This window comes from Leptosomus discolor, chromosome 1 (genome assembly GCF_034619465.1).
Source record: "Leptosomus discolor isolate bLepDis1 chromosome 1, bLepDis1.hap2, whole genome shotgun sequence".
Taxonomy (NCBI): domain Eukaryota; kingdom Metazoa; phylum Chordata; class Aves; order Leptosomiformes; family Leptosomidae; genus Leptosomus; species Leptosomus discolor.
The window spans coordinates 26,540,134-26,559,733 of record NC_141391.1 but is presented as its reverse complement, the minus strand read 5'-3'; the positions used below and the strand labels follow the sequence as shown (position 1 = coordinate 26,559,733).

At 38.6% G+C, this 19,600-nt stretch overlaps 1 protein-coding gene across 2 annotated transcripts in view; it reads left to right on the top strand.

Annotated features, from left to right (window-relative positions):
* The window catches only part of DCLK1 (doublecortin like kinase 1), a 244,361-nt gene extending 224,975 nt beyond the window's left edge, over positions 1 to 19,386 (top strand). Inside the window, exons 15-17 of one of the 2 annotated variants that reach the window (XM_086481888.1) lie at positions 3,900 to 4,013; positions 9,692 to 9,765; positions 19,222 to 19,279. In XM_086481888.1, coding sequence (XP_086338014.1) covers positions 3,900 to 4,013; positions 9,692 to 9,765; positions 19,222 to 19,279 — 246 coding nt within the window. Of the gene's footprint in view, positions 1 to 3,899; positions 4,014 to 9,691; positions 9,766 to 19,221 lie in introns of both variants that reach the window. The other variant, XM_086481887.1, reaches the window with a different exon arrangement.
* Positions 19,387 to 19,600: the final 214 nt, after the last annotated feature.

The following is a 19,600-nucleotide window of genomic DNA, read 5'->3' as shown; positions in this document are numbered from 1 at the left end:
TCTAAATGCAATTCAGCAGCAGTTCCTTGCCCCCTCCGTTTAGTTTATTTGGATTTGTCTCTCCTATGCAGTACACTTAGACCTGGAAACAAATCCATCAGTTTATACTTCCCCTACAGGGACCTCAGCTCTCTCCTTTACCTGCTCAAATTCTTTGCAAAATCAAAGAATTATAAGAGGCTGGAAGCTTGAGGTCTGGCATTTTAAACATTGATGCTATTGATAACCAGAATTATACTATACAAGTTGCAGGACAAACCTACTCTCTTTTTGTAGTATAAGTAGTAAATATTTCCTAATATAGCATTGAGCTGTGAATACTGAAAGGTATGGTTTGTGTTCTGTAAATCCTTCTCTGTTAAAATAATCAATACAAAATGTGGTCTGTTGTTGCTGGAGGAGGAAGATGGCACACACACTGGCCTGAAAATTAGGGAAACTGGAGCTTTTAGATATTTCCTTAACCATGTCTGCCTTGGAAATTTGTGTGCAAAAGAAATGAATAACCAGTAAATAGTAATAAGCTGAACATTTGTAAGGAAGTTAATTTAAAAAGACATTTCTTACTTGGCAGCTGCGCTACTTTTGGTTACACCCTAGGACACTGCCCAAAGAAACATTTCTTTGTAATCCTTAAAGGAAACAGAGTCCAAAAGCTTTTCCAGCACTTCTATTTGCTCTAATTCTGTGCTGTATTTATATAATGACCTGTTCATCTGATGCTTTTAGACCTGGAAAGTAAAGCTTTTGTGACCAGCTTGTGAAATCAGTCTGAATGCTTCAGGGCAGTAGGAGTCTGTGAATCCTGAACTTTGTTCCAGCTTTTCACACTTCTTTTTCCATTGAGTTGCAATGTCTCCTGCCATAGAGAACAATGCAAATATGAAAACAATGTTTATTAATTACTCAAATGATGCCAAGGCCCTCTGCCTCTTTTTTTTTTTTTTTTAAATGTTATTTTGATTTCTTACAAATAGACCATGAAAGGTATTTTGTGGACATCCCAAGCAGTTTACGTTGTCCAGGTGAAAACTCAAATTCTGTACTAGAGATTTCAGACTGTCAAAAGATTTTGACTGCTCAACTTCTTAGATGTGCTCAGGAGAGCGCTCCTTTCAGAGCATCAGCAGTCAACATTTTCTGAAGCTCATGACCCTTTAAAGTTCCCAGAGTTGAGCACGAAAAATCACTATTCATCTTTAAAAGATCTTGTTCTGACTGCTAAAACTGAGATGAAATGCTGAAATCCTAACCCACTGCAAGAAGTTCCTATAGCAAAAGGTTAAATTAGGGGAAAGGAACAGTTAACCCCTTTAGTGGCTGACAGCCTTCGCATTACAGCAACCTGATGAAATTCTTGTCAGCAATGTTTAGCCTGTTGTCCAGTTCTACAACTTACCCTGGTGGTTCTGGTGAATCCAATGGGTTTTTTTCCACTTCTTGCCTTTTAAACTACAGAGCCATTTGTTTTGTATGTGGTTAAACAGCTGCCATCTCTTGCCCTCAATTTGGCTATTGTTGGCTGAAGTGATTCCAGGGGCCAGCTAATATATATTAACTTGTTTATAAAGCACATTGGAATTAAAAAAAAAAAAAAAAAAAAAAAAAAAAAAGATAACTACTAAACATCAGGTAGCAAAAACAGTAATAAGAAAATTTAATAAAGGGAGAATAATTCGCACATATCCCTATGCTGCATCTTAAACTGAGCTGGAAGATATTTCCTCTAAAAGCTGGTGCTCATACATGTGTCTCTGGTACATTGGCACTGGAACTGTGGGTGTGGTGCTTCACCAATAAAATATTACCACAGTCTTGGTAACTATTGTCTTCTCCATAATTTAGTCTTTTGACAAGACAACATGAACATTTGGCAGGCTTTCATGTCAAGAAAGCCAAGAGAATGATATTTCTCCCCCCTCCCCTCCGCCCCCCCCCCCCCCCCCCCAGTGAAGAAGAGTTCACTTTACAGACTAGCTTTCTTCTGGGAAAGGCAAGGTCAGCAGAAAGGAAGTTATTTTTAGGGGTCATACACCACCAAGCCAAGACTCCCCGGTGCTAGACAATAATCAGCTACTGGATTGTATTGTTTTGTTTTGTGTTTTGCAGCTGTGTGCACTTGACCATATTTTGCCAGCTGAGACATTTTGTTAAGGGGTGAGTGAGGGATCTCTAAACACAAACTCCCCAAGCTAAATAAATAACAAACCCTAACCAACCTCCCTAAAATTCCCATATGCTCACTGAACTTATGATTTACTGCAGCAACTCTGTAACTCTTTAAGTGCACCCAGAATTGCTGCAAAGCCAGAAAAAAAGTGCCTGTCATCTTCGTGTGTTCTGGTCTTGTCTCTTCTTTGGCTGTATTCTTCTAGAATTTCGCTTAAGTGGAATTTAAGAACTTTTTCAACTGTTAATAGCTACAAATACCATGCAATACCAGCTTGGGATGACCATTAAGGTTGGCCAGTGATCTGATATCCTGCATATTCTGCCTATTCTGCATTTTGTTGCCTATTCTACATATTGTTGCCTGAAATCATGCATATTCTGCTGGCAGGGAAGTCTCACCGGGTGATGGCTTTTTGCACTTTTTTCAGACGCAAGGATCTTACTTGCAATTTCTAAAAAAACTCCTTTCTTGTCTTGGGCTTGAATTCAACCCGCTGAATTGTGCAAAACTGCAGATTTCTTTCTGCTAGGGTTACGCTTCAGGATCGAGGATGCCGGCATGCCTAGGTGCAGATAGACAGGTTTTCTCTGCAAAGCGGGATGTCTCAGCCAGGAGTAGCCACCTCCCGGCCCAGCTGCATGGCTTCTGGGCTTGGCCTCGCACACAGCCGGCTCACTTGGTGTGCACGACAGCAGAGCATGTGTCTGCATCTGCTCGGCCATGCTGTTCTGTGCCTACTTTCACCTCAGGTTAGCTCAAGTTGAGAACATGTGTTTTTCGGCAAGGAAAAAAAGGCCACCCACAGCTGGCTCCAGCCCTTCTCTGCTTTCCCAGGCAGTCTGTACCTCTGTCTGTCCTTTCCCCACAGCATCCCAGGCTTGCTACCTTGGGACTGGGTGAAGGAATTGCAGTCCTTTGTTAGCAGTCAGTCAGAGATTCAATTTGCAGAGGTGGCTTTGTTTATTTATGGGTTTAGCACAGTGCAGTCATAGTCTGCAGGGAACGCCACAGCAAGGCGTGAGCCCACACCTAACCTGGCCTGCAGACGTATGCAATGATACATCCTGGTGCTGGTGAGGTCCCACACTCACCTGTGCCGAGGGTCTCAGCCAGGGCATGTCTCAGCTCCCATCTTGCCTGGATTTCCTCGCCATGGGACTCACTATGCTGTGGCTGGAACATTCACCCAACCCCATAATCCCCCAGTTTGTAACCTTTGTGACAAGACAAGGACCTTATTTGTGTCTCTTTTGGAGACACTTTCCTGCGTCCTATCAAAACAGGACCTTCGGTTTCTATAATCTCTTGGGCGCTTTCTACTTTTGAGGTCATTATCTTAAATTTATGTGACAAGTAAACAGAATCATAAACAGGTCTGAGCTTAAGAAGCTTTGAAATAGTAATGGATCAAAAATAACTGGGCAGTGGTAGTTAATACATGGTGGAAAGAATAATAAAATATTTAACAATTATTAGTAATTAACATTACCTAAAGTTTGAGAGGAAGATACTGGATAAAGAAGAAGAGAGAGGCTGGTTCATGACATAATATGATGTTCACCTTATAAATACCTTAGATATATTGATGGAGACAATGATTGACCCATATTTCATTACAAAACTTTTTTAAACTTTTCTGTATTGAAAGGTGCTATCAGAATCACCTCTCGATTCCTTTGTTTCACCTTTTCTCTCAGAAGTTTTATTTTGCTTTATTTCTCTGCAGGATGATGGCCTTCCAGAGAATGAACATCAGCTCTCAGTAGCTGGGAAGATAAAGAAGCATTTCAACACAGGCCCTAAACCGAACAGCACAGCAGCTGGAGTTTCTGTCATAGCAGTAAGCATCTGAAATACACAGCCAAAACACTTAAATTTATGTGCCCACAAAACAGTGTGTGTTTAGGACATGCCACCAGAAGAAAGTGGAGAGGGTTAATCTTTAGATAATTCTAGCATTTAATATAAATGTAGTTAGACTGGTGTTCTGCACAATTTCTCCATTGATTCTCCTTGTGAGTCACATTGTTATTTAACAGTCCTAGGAGGTACAACTGCACACACACTCCCACATTTTACCAGAAGATCAGTGGACCTAACTGCAATGTAGATTCAACAATTTGAACTATGAGATCATGACATTTTACTTGGCAGCAGAATCATCACATGAATTGAGGCCACACAGAGGTTGTAGCAAGACATCAGCACTTTAAAATGGAAATTACTTCAAAATTGTAACACAAAATCTGCTGTAACAGCAGCCTAAGCTTCCCTTCTCTGAAGACATCAGAGAGCTATGATGGCCTCACTGCTACCTTCATATTTGATACGAGTCCGGCCACTTCAGATTTAGCTGAGAAGCAGCATTTTATTGTACTGCCAATGCAAGCTGCTTCCCTTTAGGCAGGAGGACTTAGTTGGGTAAACACTTAATGAAGCTCCTTGCTGCCTTCAGTCATGTTGCAATTCCAGGTTAGAATATGTCGAAGCTTCTGAAACCCAGCTTGACCAAACTTTTGACCAAGCTTTACTGAGGTTTCAGTGGCATCCTCAGTGTAGCATACATCATATACATTTGTATTTTTTCCGGAAAGATGAACGTGTGTATTAGATATACATGCGCACAGAGTATATTCAGTGTATTATGAGATTATTCATACCAATACCATTGAATAGTAACATGCACATCCTTCACATTTTTGATACATCTGCCTGTGTTTGTAAGCTTTTCTTTATTACTCATGGTAATGTTAACGCTCCAAATAGTCACTAAAAATAAATGACACATTAAACATAACCATTCCCATATCAAATTACTCAGTGTTCATTCCCAGCTTCCATAAATTGCAGGTGGTGTGACTGCACATGTACACTTTCTTGTACTGTTTCCACTTTCATGTTTCTCAGCTCAGCCCCTCCAGTGGTGAGTTAAATCAGCATGAATTAAAGTCAGCTCAGCACATGCAATCTGGCTCACAGGTGTGAACTGTTTGTGCAGCAAAATGGATACTCTCTCAAAGTTACTTGGTATAAGTACTTAAATTTTCAAGCTGTGCCTCTCATATTTTTTCTTTACTCTCTCCAACCCTGAACGTCCTCAACATGGAAGCAAGCTGTTCCTCATGCTTTTCCTAGATTTTCTCAGTCATCAGCTAACATAGTCAGCATTTATTTATTTTCATTTTTAAGCAATAATACTGCAACAACTCTCCCACAACTAAAACATCACATAACCATTGCTCATCTGAAATGCAGGTATGTTCTGTATAGACTAGCTGAAACCGTGTTCCTTTCGAATGGACTGCCAGCACGCTTGTCCATGAGAATTACTGCTCAGATCCTCCATGCTAATGACTTCAAAGCTTAAAAGCGAGAAATGATGCCTCTGTCCTCATCCATCCCTCGCCTCCTTTATGTTTTTGATTTCCCCACCCTCCTCTTTTTTTTTTTTTTCTTTGCCCCAGTTGCTCTGCCAAGGAATTGTTTACAGCAGTTTGACACTTGAGTAATGAAAAAGGCACCGTAGTGAATCTTTCCACTGCAAAGCATTATACATCAGAAAAAACTAATGTCTATGTTTAATTATATTCTTAATGGCTTTTATTTATTTTTTTAGAGTTTAGTATTTTTAGTGATCATCTCTATGGGTGAACGTCATGCTCTGGCACAATTAATTCTGCAACTTGGCCTATGAAGTAGAAATGTTTAGAGTATTTTTACAGAATTCAGAAAGTGGTTTGATTAGCTTGTGTCAATTATTTTCTAAAAGCTTGGAAGAGGTGGGGAAGTATAGATGTCTTTACTGTTTTGGTAATGTTCCAGAAAGCTAGATAGTTTTGATTTTAAGAATAAATTACCTTTATTTTCTACAAAGCTAATTTAATAAGTAAAATAAAGCCAAAAGCGAAACAACAAATTTGAAAGCATAGTTAATATACATTTGACATGCATGTCATTAGGGTTTTATGTTTGGGAATCTTCCTCTAACTGTGCAATCTCAAATATAGGAGTAAATCTTATTAACCAAGACTACTCTACATTTAGAATTTTCAAAGTATGTAGAGATGCTGTAACGTATTGTTCAGCATTAAAGACATGCACTAAGTATATTTTCTACAAAAATACTGTTTTATTGTGCCTGCCTGTATGTTTACTGTAACTTTTGAGAGAGTGCTTGTGTATATAATATATAGAGGAGCCTTCTATATCTTATATAACACATCTGTGTCTGTGTGTGTGTTTGTGAAAATGTGTTAATATGTGCATATATTTATATAGCTTACTTAACAGTATAAAAGATAAATATTAGCATTATTTTGAGTTTTATAACATTATTTTGAGTTTCATAGCTCTGTTTCTGTACAGAGATCGCTAATATGTGGTATTTAGTTCTTAACTTGTCCTCAAATTTGTCCTCACACTGGTATGATATTATATGCCTGTTTGCTTCAGTGGTAAGAAGTAACACACCTCAAAGATCTCAAGCAGTATTGATCATATGCACCAATTAAAACTATAAAATGAAACCTAGGTTCCTAAAGATGTGTTTGTGGTCACCTTGACTGGGAGGAAGTTTGAAGCCATGTGTATTTTACATACATCTACTGTGACTACTGCTTCCTTCTGCAATGCCCAAACACATTGTATTGACTCCTTCAGTTCAGACTTACATCTGGCTGTGCTAATCCTCAGTAAAAGTTGTCCCTGACCATTCAGGGCAGAAACATCCTACAAGTACTCATGCATGTGTCCAGACTTCAAGTTTGTCCACATTTGAAAGGATTTGTCAGTTTGGACAAACTACCATAATGAACATGTTGTGCATGCCTAGCAAAGTAGTTCCTTTGCTGACGTAGCAGAAGATGATTCCTCAAACAAAATTAACTGTACAGGCAAAGAGACTTTTCTCTTGATACATCAATACATCATTAAAGGTTCTACCAACATAACTAAGTCAGTTGGGAAAAAAATCACTTAAACCAGCATGGCTTTGCCAGCAAAATTTTAATTGGAGAGCTAGCTTTCAAAACAGCAAGAGAATTAACAAGACCCTAAAAAACACTGCTTGCTGATGGGACAGTATGTAGGAGAAAGACCCCTTTACTTGCCCTGTTCTTAAGATCTTGTCATAGGCATTGACTACCAGTCTCTGTAGGAGACAAGGGGCTGGGCTAGTGCCCCTCTGGTCTGTGCCAGAACGGCCGTGTTACTGTTAAGCACGTGCCAAAATATTTGCAGGATCTGGTTTCTCACCCAGCTTTCCAATAGGAACATATTTTGTAGTTCCGTGATGGTGTTTATAAAAGATACTACAGTAAAAAAGTAAAACCAGACTTTTACTAAATAGTCTTTTTAAAATTTGGGGATAGATTTTTTTCCTTCAGTTCTCCAAGGATGTCATCCCGTTTTTTTTTCTTTGGCCGCAGAACAATACCCTGTGGCTGTACCCTCTGGGCTTTAGTTCCAGTGACTAAAGTGACCAACAGCCAAAATAGTTTTATAAGAATGCTTCTGCGATCCAGAGGTGTGCTGTAATTCCTTGTATGAACTGAGCATTGTTTAATTTTGTTCCTGTCTGAAGTGTTAAAGCTTTGCCTGTATGTTGTCACTTTTGTGCTTGTATTTTTGCCATTGTTAAGACAGAGGAAAAGACTAATGATAATCTTCTGTTAAAGTTGTATGAGGCCTCTGTCTTGGCAATGGGAGTAAACTCCAGCTGGACACTCAGAGGAACCGAGTAGGACAGTAAAAGAGAAAAGCTGCTCAGAAAGTTGGTGCAGCTCTCTGCCTCTTGCAGAGTCCTTACTGCTCTGGGGACACCGGTGCGGGGCTGCTGCCTGCTGTCCAGCAAGGGGAAAGCCAATGGTCCTTGCCCAGCATTCTGCTAGCTTTAAAATAAAGTTACAAATTCCAAGTGGCATTTTTAGCGGTGCCATTTCTTGGGTGGTGTGGGAGAGAAGCCAAGTTTAGCCTGTGAGTTTTGCTTGGCTTAAAGATGAGCCCATGCCTCGGCTGTTGTGTCCCATCTATTGTCCGCGTTGTCCTGGGATCACTGTCCACAGTCAGGTTTCTCATGCCAGGATTTCCACACCGACGAAATTGTTTCAACTCAAGCTAGGAAGCATCTCTCCCGATTTTCTTTATTATTACTTTTTAGCTATTCGATTTCAGGACAATATTTTTGATCTGCTTTTAAAGAAAACATCGCTTTTGTGTGTTTTATGTGCAGCATACAAGGAAGCCAGTAGATGGCAATAGCAGACCAGTGTAGTTAAGCCAACAGAAAATTAGGTACAAGGTTTTCATGGTTTTAAACAGGAAACGTCCTTTAAATAATTCTAAATAAGATGAAAGCGGCATTGTTTTAACAAAATGGAATAAATTATTAAATTCTACACTTGCAGGGGAGTCATCAAGAAAAAAATTAAATCTGCAGTTAGCTCCTAGCTACCCTTGAAGTGGTTGGTAACTGGGAATGTGTTGAACTGCTTTTCTGAATTTAGAATTAGAAACTGTCATCAGTATTGGAAATATATGCCACGCTCTTATTGAAGCACAAAATGGCCTTTTCTCTCCATAGGGCAAAATGTGAAAATCATCACAACTAACAATTTTGAAGCTGGCAGAGTGTACCCCTCAAGATATTTTCCCCTAAAATTTTATTTAACTCGGCTAAATGATGTCTCCACTGTTTGCTAGTGCAGCACAGAGAAAACAACACAGTTTCTTTGTTCCTATGCACTTGATTCTGATAATGATAAACTAAACTTAAAAGATCTGTGTTCTTTAAGTAATATCACACTTTCCTGGACACAATGTTAAGTTCATTTCCATTTTTACTTTAATTGGTGCAATTTTAAACCAAATAGTTTTGTACTGTTATCTTTTTTGAGCATGAGGTGTAAGCTGAAATGATAAACAATGTTATTCATGGCTCTGAGTAGTCCTGCTCTCCAAGGTTAACGCATTTTTAGAAATGAATTACCATGATTGATGGGGTATCAAAACCTGATTCTTTTCATCTTTACACATTCCATGATTATGAAGCAGTCTAATTTAAGCCTTGTGTAGTCTGTCTAGCCTGCTCCTTGTGATGGTTGCACTGCATTTTTTTTCAAATTATTAAACCTCTCAGTTTAATTGCAAAAGATAATTTTCCATTACTGGTATGTGCAACTTAAAAGGGCACTTCTGTCTTTGGAGGTAACAAGATATTTGTCAGACTTTTAAATGAATGCATTATGCATTAAGTAACCTATTTCACGAACTCCATTTTAGTTTGAATAAATTGGCTTCTAATTTAGCAAGACTGAATCTAGAGTTAGTATCATTTTCTTTTATTTCTTTACTTTTTTTTTTTTCTTTCTCGTCTCCGGTACATAGCTTTAGGATGTTAGATAAGTGCCTTCTGAAAGTGAAAACAGTGAATATGCACTAAATAAGGAACAGCTTGCTCTGGAGTCTGAATTCTTTAGCCTAATGTCGATCCACTGAGTTGCCCCGTTTCTCTCTGCTCAGCTGGACCACGGGTTTACCATCAAGAGATCAGGGTCTTTGGACTACTACCAACAACCAGGAATGTATTGGATAAGGTATGAGATGGTGCAGCGCCAACAGTCAGTGTTTCCATGGCAACGTGCTGGCAGTCTCCATTAACCAGTTCCTTCAGTGGATAAACATGCTTTTTGATTTGTTATCCGGTCCATATGCTGCTTTATCAGTTTCGTTTTAATCTTGATTGAGATGCCACACCCCCTCATTCCCTTTCTTCACCCATCCCTCACACCCACATCACCAGCTTTCTCTTCATCGCACATGCTCAGTATCAATTTCCCCTATAGTTAAAAGGACAGTGTATATAGAAAATGGACTAGATATGCTGAAATACGCACCCTCCCCCTCCCTATTGCTTGTTAAGGCATCTGCTTCCCCTGTGCTCCTGTTTTGAAACACACGGAGCAGCAACAGGCTCTCAGCATATATTTTCCTCTTTTTCCATGCAAGATGAGGAGCTATATACTGTCATTTTAAACCCACTAAACACAATCCTTACCTTAGATTGAACAATGCATTTACATAACGCGGGCCATAGAAACTCTCCCAAGTTCAATGAAATACAATGCATTGTATGTGCTGGTAAGCTTGTGTTTCTAATAATGCATTCTTTCTCTTTTCTTTTTAAAACCCTTCTGATACCTATTTATTTTGATTTGATTTTTTTAAATATTGCATGAGTCTTTTGAATATATTTTTCTTCATTGTGTAACTGTGCCAGGGTTGTCGTTAGCTGGCCTAACCTGTATGATAAAACGGGGCTCAGGGTGGGACGCGGTTATTCTGGAGTGGGGGCAAGGAGGGATCCAGGTCTGATAGTCCACACGAGGCCCACACACCTCCTCAATCAATCCCGAGCCCTGGAATTTCCATCAAGTGGTTATTTGCTGGCTGTTTTCCTTCTTATTACTCACAAAAGACCCGCGTTTTAATAGCTGGGGAAATTTTTACAAGTTTCTTGCGAAACTTGCGTTTTCTAACACTGCAGTGATGAAACCTTCAAAAACTCATCTGTGAGGTATTTGGAAAACTCAGCAAATTAACCGCATCAGCAAACCGGCAGAGATGATCACTGCAAGTGTTTCCAGTAAAGTAAAACTCCCACCCTAGGTCATTTCACTGAGTGCACGGATTGGGCTACAGAACGTTTTCCACAAATCCTAGCAGTTCCCTGAGTGCACACTGAGGTTTAAGTAGGTTCTAATATGGATGTTCTGGGGAAACAAAAAACAAAAATAATCCTGTTTTTCAGGCAAAAAGTAGAAAAGTAGTTTGCATACATGAGCTGGACACTGGCTAGCAAGAATTGAGAAACACTTTCGCTGCAAGTGCTCAAGTGTGCAGCAGTCCCTGTAATTCCAGCCTATCACACTTGCGTTGGTGGTTATAAACCTGTCGCTACCTGTGAGGACGTAGGAAAACCTGCTTGGTCTATCTTATCACTTGGCATCGCGCTTCGCAGGTTTCAGCCACTTAACACAGCCGGGAGACGGCAGCACAGCGTCTGTGCTTTTTGCTTTTGAGGAAACAGGGAGTGGGGCCTGAGTGCCCAGCTTTAGCTGAGTGTGGGTTTGATAGCATTAGAGGAATTTTTATTTTCTGCTTACGAAGGAAAGATGGCATTTTGTGCGAAGCAGGACTTTATCAAATAGTTGCAAATTTAATACCTCCTCTGTAAAACAGGGGAAAGCTCACATGAGCTTTATTTATCTTCCTGGACTTTAATTGCTATCTGTGATCAGCCCACACTCCTCTGCTTTACTATTTTTGTTTTACCAAAAAGAAAAAAAAAAAAAAAAAAAAAAAAAAAAAAGAAAGAAAGAAATCTGTCTTTCTGTTTGCTATACACGATGTTTGGATCTTTTAAAACCTCAGCTTCAGGGGGAGCAGACCACCAGAAACAGGAGCCTGTGATAAAAGCGAGCATCTCCTTTCAGATTGGCCTTGACTCAGTTTAACTGCATAGCCCAGATTTTGAAACAAACCATATGCATTTTGAGGAGGCAGGGGGAAAGATTCTAATTCTGCAACGTAAATAAATAAACGCTATAAAAAAAAAAAAAAAAAAAGGCCATTTGACTAAAGCACTAGTAATGGCTGCCATCAGCATACAAAATGACACATCCCAGAATAATGGGCTGGAGCAGATGGGCGATAATCTCTCTTATTCATACATAAACTGCTCTGTTTTCCAGCTGGGGGCAGTAACAACAATGTTTGTAATTAGTGCTTTCTAAACAGGGCACCTAGTGTGGAAAGGCAAATTGGGAGAGCAGGGCTCCTAGGTGTAGATGCTTAATTAGGAAATGCTATAACAGGGGGGTACCTCGGAACAAGCACTGCCCCGTGTTTGGTCCGCTTTCATCTCCAGGAAACAAGCAACTGCCGTAGTGACCAACATTTCAGTCTAAATAAAACCATTTCGATGTAGCGAGTGTTTACTTTTTAGTAGCGCAAATGCAAAGCACATGAAAATGTTCATCAATTCCCACCTATAAAACAGTTAATTTATCATAGGCCCATGAAAATTAACCTGTATTCACAAGTACAGAGAAAAATGAAAGCAGATCCCAAGGAAAATGTAATGCTTCCTTTGTTAGTGTTAAACTATTCCTTTCTTTTCCACTCCTTTCATCGTTTTCATCCCTAGTTTATAGCAGTCTTCTAAAATATTGTTTTAAATGGCATGATTTCCTCCCATCAACCAGAAAACCTTTTCCTTTCTCTGCCTAAAAGACTTTTCTATTCAAAGGGCCTCAAAGTCCTAATTTTCTAAGCACTCATTCTGCATTTTGTTTTATTCCCTTTCAGTAGGATAATATGTGCAAAAGTGACCTGATTTTTTTGAGGTAGTAAAGTACAACAAACCCTATGTACAGTAATAGTTGTTGTAGCAGGTATGAGATATAATGCCTGGAAAATCTTACAGTGTTCCTTGAATATGAGGAACAGGAAAAACACAGGGGCCAAATCAGTAAAATTGTTTGGACCCCAGACTGATACACGTTTGAAAAGTAGCCCACCTAATGCTGTTGGGACATCAGCCCTGCCATCAGAAGTGCAGAAAAGGCCAAAGCAGTGGCAGTAGGGGATGAGACTCGGAGGTCACAGTTAAACCCCCACAGTCTGCACTGCCCCAAGGCTGGTGAAACGGTGGTGTTCCTGATAGCCAGGAAAGCCAGCCTTGGTGCAGGTGGGTAATGCCCATGGTGCAATCACATCTTAATTCACTCCAAATTACCAATGTCAACTCCAGTCAAAGACAGCAGAGATCACCAATCTCTGAACAGAGGTACTATGTTTGAGATAATTTTTTTTTTTTTTTTTTTTTTTTTTTTTATCCAAAGTCAGCCCATTCTCCAATAGATCTCTTTGTAAAAGGGTTAAGTCAATACAGTCATCTCCTATAATTTCCCTCTACTGGAATTTAGTAACAGTGACCACAATAAATCCAAATGGCACCTGCATTGTCCATCATAACATAGATTTACTTTCTTATAAGGAACTTTTCTTTAAGATGTACTTAGCCTAGGCTTTTAACAGTTTGTGTGACTCCAATTTTTTGGCTTGCTAGTAACTAAGCCAGAATATTAAGAGTGAAAGTATTTCAAGCCTTCTCTTTAGCCCCAGGTGTTGCAGTGTCTGGTCCATAACCTTCTTCAGCTGCTTTACCTGTTCTTAATGGCAGCTGAAGAAGGCAGTACTTTGCATAATTTACCAATGTTTTCTCCAGCCCTGAATTTCCTCACTGGTTCTGGTTTATGTCTGAATCTTAACATTATTTTAATCTACTACTGACAGAACGGCCTGAATTTTCTGCCTTTTCTGGACTGATTCAGAATCTGAAGGGAGCACCAGAGGATTGTATCTAATGTAAAATATTAGTAGAAAATATTAGTATATGTAGCATTATATATAAGATTAGTATAAAATGTTAGCATATGTTATTTTCTATACATCCACAGATACTATAGAAAGCTAAAGAAGCAAAATAAAACCCAGGAAATGTATGGGAAAGTCATTAATGATCTTATCTGTGTCATGACAATAGCAAGGAGATGAGTTACATTGGATGCTTAATGAAATCATCAATCCAGTCAATACCGAATTAATAAAATACTGGATTTTAAAAATGCAGTTCTCACTGTCACACTTTAAAAAAGTGTCTGAATAGCTCATTTGAAAGCTCATAGTCCCATCCTCTGTGTTTGATTCCTAATTCCCGCTTCTTTGCATCTGTCCAGTTACTTACACCTGTCCCAAGTGGATGCAATACACTTTCAAGTCAAAAGTTACAGCCAGACATGTCGACAGTAGGACAAGGAAGTTGGGAATCAGGCTTGCTATCTGTAAAGTGCCATTTTTAATACCGTAAAACCCTCTGTAAACTGAATATTGGTAAAAACAGGCAAACATCTAACTCATTTAAAATCTCTTCTCCTGCTCTTTGACTAAGAAAACCACAACTGATTTACAAACTATAAATAAAATTCACCCGTGCAAACAACTTGGCACTAAGTCTCTTCCACGTGTAATTGAAACCAGCTGAGGAATCCTGTCTCTAAAAAGGGGGGATGTCAAGGAGTAAACACAAACTTAAATATAGCAATATGAATTCAGCAGTTATATGTGTAGAATACTTGTCTTTGTTTTCACTCACCAATACAGTACAAAGTATACATCAAATTGATTTGTTTTTTTTTTTTTCTTTTGTTTTTACTTTCATTTTAGCTAAATTTCATGCCAGAAGTTACATGGTGTGCTAAAGCACTGGTCTTTTGTATTTGGAGGTCTAGGTTCAAATCCACTCGATTAATTTGTCCCCTCGATGTGGTCATTTGCACGTCTCCAAATCACTGTGTAACTTGACTTAGTTATAGCTTGTGCCTGAGGGGCTAAAAATAACATGTGTCTTTCACTCCTGGACTGAGGTGCATTGCTAAGTTTGAAGTACTCTCCAAAAAGTGTCTTGGATCACAAATCAATCACACACACACTCACATATATATATGTATATATATTTATATATATATATAACATGAAAAACCCATGGAAAAAAAATTAAAAAAATCAGACTGAAGGGCTGCCTGGCTTGCGCCACGAGCATTGTTTAATGGTCATTTTTACAGTAAGGAAACCTCCCGTTACGTATCTCAATGTATTGAGGTCACTAGCCAGAAGGAAATAAGATAAAATTACCCAGGTGTGAACATTTAAATATGTGCCTAAACATACATGTATATAAAAGAATGCACTGAAAGAAAAATATGATTGTTTCAATACATATGTCCATGTAATTCCACACACTGAACAAAGCATCACAAAAATTGCAAACAAATTGCAAATACGCTCCTGCAGAATGAAAGCGAGTGAAGGGGTTTCTTAGATTAATGCGTGAACAGCTGCATCCCCAGTTCAGTCTCCTGGCTGGTATGAATAATGGATGGGCTAAGAGGCAAAATGCACAATAATGTTCTTTTATTAATGAAATGGATATATATCTATATTTGGTGGCCAGCAGTAAATTAAGACAAGTGAAAAGAAAAACAGCCACTGCTCGCATTCATAAAATGCACTTACTTCAATCCAATAATTACTGACCTGACAGAAAATATCACCCCACAGCTAAAATAAGGCAGACTTCCCTCTGCAAGTCCAACATATATATCAAAGCAGTTGTAGTTTTTGAATGTCGGTTCATAAACACAGGGTTCAACACTTTCCATGATAAAAAACAAATTTGCATGGTTCAGGAGTTCCTGCAACATCAGGAGACAGAAATCAGGATGAAGACACTCCCTATGGCAAAATGCTGGAAAATGCTAACTGCACCTTAGTATATAGGTGACAGAAACAATGATTTTAAAATAATGCTCTGTTACTTCAAATTAAATGCATTTCCAAAAAAGGCTTGTTAACCATTTGATACTGGGTGTCAGGATTACTAAATGTTGATGCAAAATACATTAGTGCTTAATGAAGTGCTTCAGACCCATCAGCACCAAACTGTTAGAGGCAATCCACTTTGCTGCTGCTGGATAAGAAGCTCTACATTTCCGCATGTGGATTGTAGGAGGACAGCCACATATCTTAAATAAGAACACTGTCCTTACATTTTAGTTGCCATTACTATCATATAGTGCTCAAAGTTCTCACTCTCACCTTGAGCCAGGAAAAAAAAATGTCAAAATGTGATAATGAAAATCTGGGATTTGCAGCCTTGTGAAGCATAAGTGCACTTCAGATCCTCTTATTATTTATTGAAAGAGTAGCTTAAAGTAGAAATGCCCTGGAAATCCATAATGGACTGGTTCATGCGCCGGCAAACAACCTAGCTGAAGAGCAGATGAAATAATACATCTATTAAACCAAGGCGATGTGTATAAGAGGCCTTTGTTACAAAAACAGTAATAATAAAGAAAAAGATGCTTTTTGGAATATGCCCATGTGCACAAGAGGGTACGGTAGGTGAAAATTGCACTTACAAAACACATGCAGTCAATACTCAAATGTATCTTACCATCTCCCCAGCATTTCAAAGCATTAATCTGTCACATTTTGAAATTCTTTAGAGGTAAAAAATAACCATGACCTCATTAAATGAAAACCAGCATTTGTGCAGGATGCAGAGTGGCAGTGTATTACACACTGGAAGTGCAAAACATCATTGTAACATTGAGCCGAATAAGCCCGGTCTTGCAAGTTTTGTAAGGCTTGTGAGTGCTCTGTCTGTGGCCAGAAGTGACCAGTTTTGTGGTTCTGGCACGTTAAACACTAAACGTTAGAATATGACCTGGGTATTTTTGCTTTCACTAGGTAAATACTCCCTTCTTTGGCTCTCTATAACTTCATACATTTTTATTCAGTAAGCTCTTTGGGTGAGAAAGGCTCTGAATGTCTCTCAGCCCAGGAGAGTAACCACAATAATGTCCCTGAGTCTACAAGCATGTCTTTACAAAGACCAATTAGATCAAATTCAAGGGAGACTTTGGATAAAAATGTAAAGAAAAACAGTCTCAAAATACCTCAGGAACTTTCTGAAGGGTTAGGAAGCCAGAAAAATTTGGTCCTACAAGCTACAGCATAAGGTGCTGGATAGGTGAGATCATCAGGGGTTTTTCACTTAACGTTTTTTATCATTGAGGCAGGAAGTGCCTTCATGTATATTTAAACAAATACTTTTAAACAAAAGCCCCAAAACCTTCAGCAACAATAGTAGAAAACTAGTATCTTGGGATTTATTTTTAAAGATATCTTTAAAAAGGTGTCCTGATACTTAATTTCCTGACTAATTTTGTAGTTTTAGAATTGTGTCCTTTAAAAAAAGTAATATCCTAGGCTAAATTTCAAAACAAATCTTTTATTCAAGAGTATTCTCTTCTCTGTAACTTATCTAATTTAAAATACCTTCTGTTTTTACACATACATTTACCATTCTCATGTAGCAAGATTTAAAAATAAATTTTGAATTTAATACAAGTATTTTTATTTATTCAACCAGAAATGTTTAACTTTCTTAAAGGAGACTATCTATTACCACAGGATGATGTGATGTGGTTTAAACTTTAAATAAATGCTTATTTCCTCTAAGCATAAAAAAATCTTTTAAATGGAAATCTGTATTTTATAGAATGGTAATATATGCCATTCTTTTCGATTTTCACACAGAATTACATACTGTATGCAGTATGTTCACTGTGTGTAAAAGATCTAGGTATTCTTCTGTTTCACATTAAAAAATAATCAAAAACTGAATTGGTTCAAGGCTAAGAAATGTAGGAGGCATTGAAAATACTAATTAGAGCTCTTAACCGAAAGATTAGCAGTAAACAAAGAAATTCTCAGCAGATGAGAAATGTTGGATTTTGTAGCAATTATTATTTAAAATACAGTCATGAACTTATAGAAGTTAATTATTTTACCCCTTTAAATTAGTGCTATGCAGGTTCTAGACACAAAAATAATAATTCAGCAATTTAGCCTAGCTAAATCCTTTTGCTATAGTAGCTCTGTACTCTTGTCCATCTTTCTGTCTCTGTTACATCATTATTGAATGCTGATTGCATTATGTTAGAGCATGGATTGCTATAATGCTATTCTGCACCAGTATGATGGATTTGGTTTTTATTTTGTTCTCAAAAATATGTTGGCTATAAATACATCTCTGCTCTCCTATGAGGCTCACACTATAACTGGTAAATTTTCTAGAGAAATCAGTCATGTATATCTCAAGAGAAAACAGTAAATCCTTTGAAGCAGAATAACCTTTTGGCTGCATTCTTTTAAATGGAGATTTTCATGCTAGGGACAAATTTTACAAGCCTTAGCAGTTAAACCTATTCAGTTCTCGAAGTTATCTTCGCCTCCAGTGCCATGATCAGATACTTGTTTGCATTTTGTCATCATACTAACCGTCTGCCTTTTCCTGTTTTGCTTTTTCCAAAAAAATCATGGGCCGTTTTAAGAAGGCAGCCCTGCTTCAGAAGGCAGTTAACTATGTGTCAAAGTGCTCTTGCTGAATCAAGGCCATCCTGTTGAACTTGTAATTTTACAGCGATTTCAGGGACTGCCGTCAAATACTCCATAATCAAGAAAAAAGCAAAACCTAGACCCATCCTTGAAATCGTTAGTCAGATTTGGGCTGCCCTTACCTGGGTTGCAGTTTCACCTTGTAAATATGCCAGAAAAGCAGAAGAAAGGATGTGGCTAGAAGTTACAGACATCTTACTAAGACTTGCATTCTGGCAAGAAACTGATGGAAAAATAAAGCCCATCAAGTAAATGTTTTTCTTTCCAGTTCCTAGATATTCTAGATAGACCTAGATAAAACAAGCCAAATATTTAATTCGATAGACCTTGGTTAACAGGAGGAGACAGGGTGGTCAGGCTAAACGGGTCTTTCTGTCAGAGCTCTTCAGCGTTCTCCCTAAGAACATCCATTGAGTGGCATGAGGAGGTGTCAAAGAGCTGGGCTACCTCCCTTCGGTGTTTGTTTTTCTCTCTTGTCTGACAACTTCATCACAATCCATCTTTGTTAGCCGATTGCACTGACTTGAACATGGGTGAGTGTGTATCAGCCTTCATTAGGTCAAATCAAAGACAAGTGTACATCTCTGCCTTGCCTGTAGAAACAGATTTATACTTTGAGAAGGGTGGGGGGAAGGTCAGTTGGTATTTGGCTTGAAATTTGAATCTATTAAAGGATGAAATTAATAGCATCCAGAAGTAGAACATATGGCATCCATATATATGGTACTGTATCTGCTTGATGATGTCACACTACCTCTTAAGGTTTGGGAAATGCACTTTTTAAAGCATTTAGCTATGTTGTGGGCTCAACCTTTCAGACCTGACTGAGACAGAACAGGTTTAATCTGGTCTGAACATTTATTATCCCTGGTATTTGCAGGCCACATAAAAACTCATGGTTTTCATTAGCTTTGCATTTCACACACAGCCTAATTTCATTTATTCTTATTTTATGCCCCTGCCAGACCACCGCTCTTGATAAGGAGAGGCAGGTTTTCCGACGAAGACGCAACCAGGATGTGAGGGAACGTTATAAGGCACAGCAAGCTCCACCTGAACTCAACTCCGAATCGGAAGACTATTCACCAAGTTCATCCGAGACTGTTCGCTCACCTAACTCACCCTTTTAATAAAACACTTTTACTCAAAAGTCTTGGCTTTAACCCTTTGAGACTCTGAAAATCCTTCAGACCTGTGTGAAGTGATTACAGCTGATCTATCCAGCAGTGAATGCTGGGATGGTGGAACACAAAAGGGTGCTCACAGAATCTTTGTAAGAATAATTTCCTAATTGATTGAAATACTTGTTCTCTGTTTAGATTGCAACTTGCTGCTAATATGATC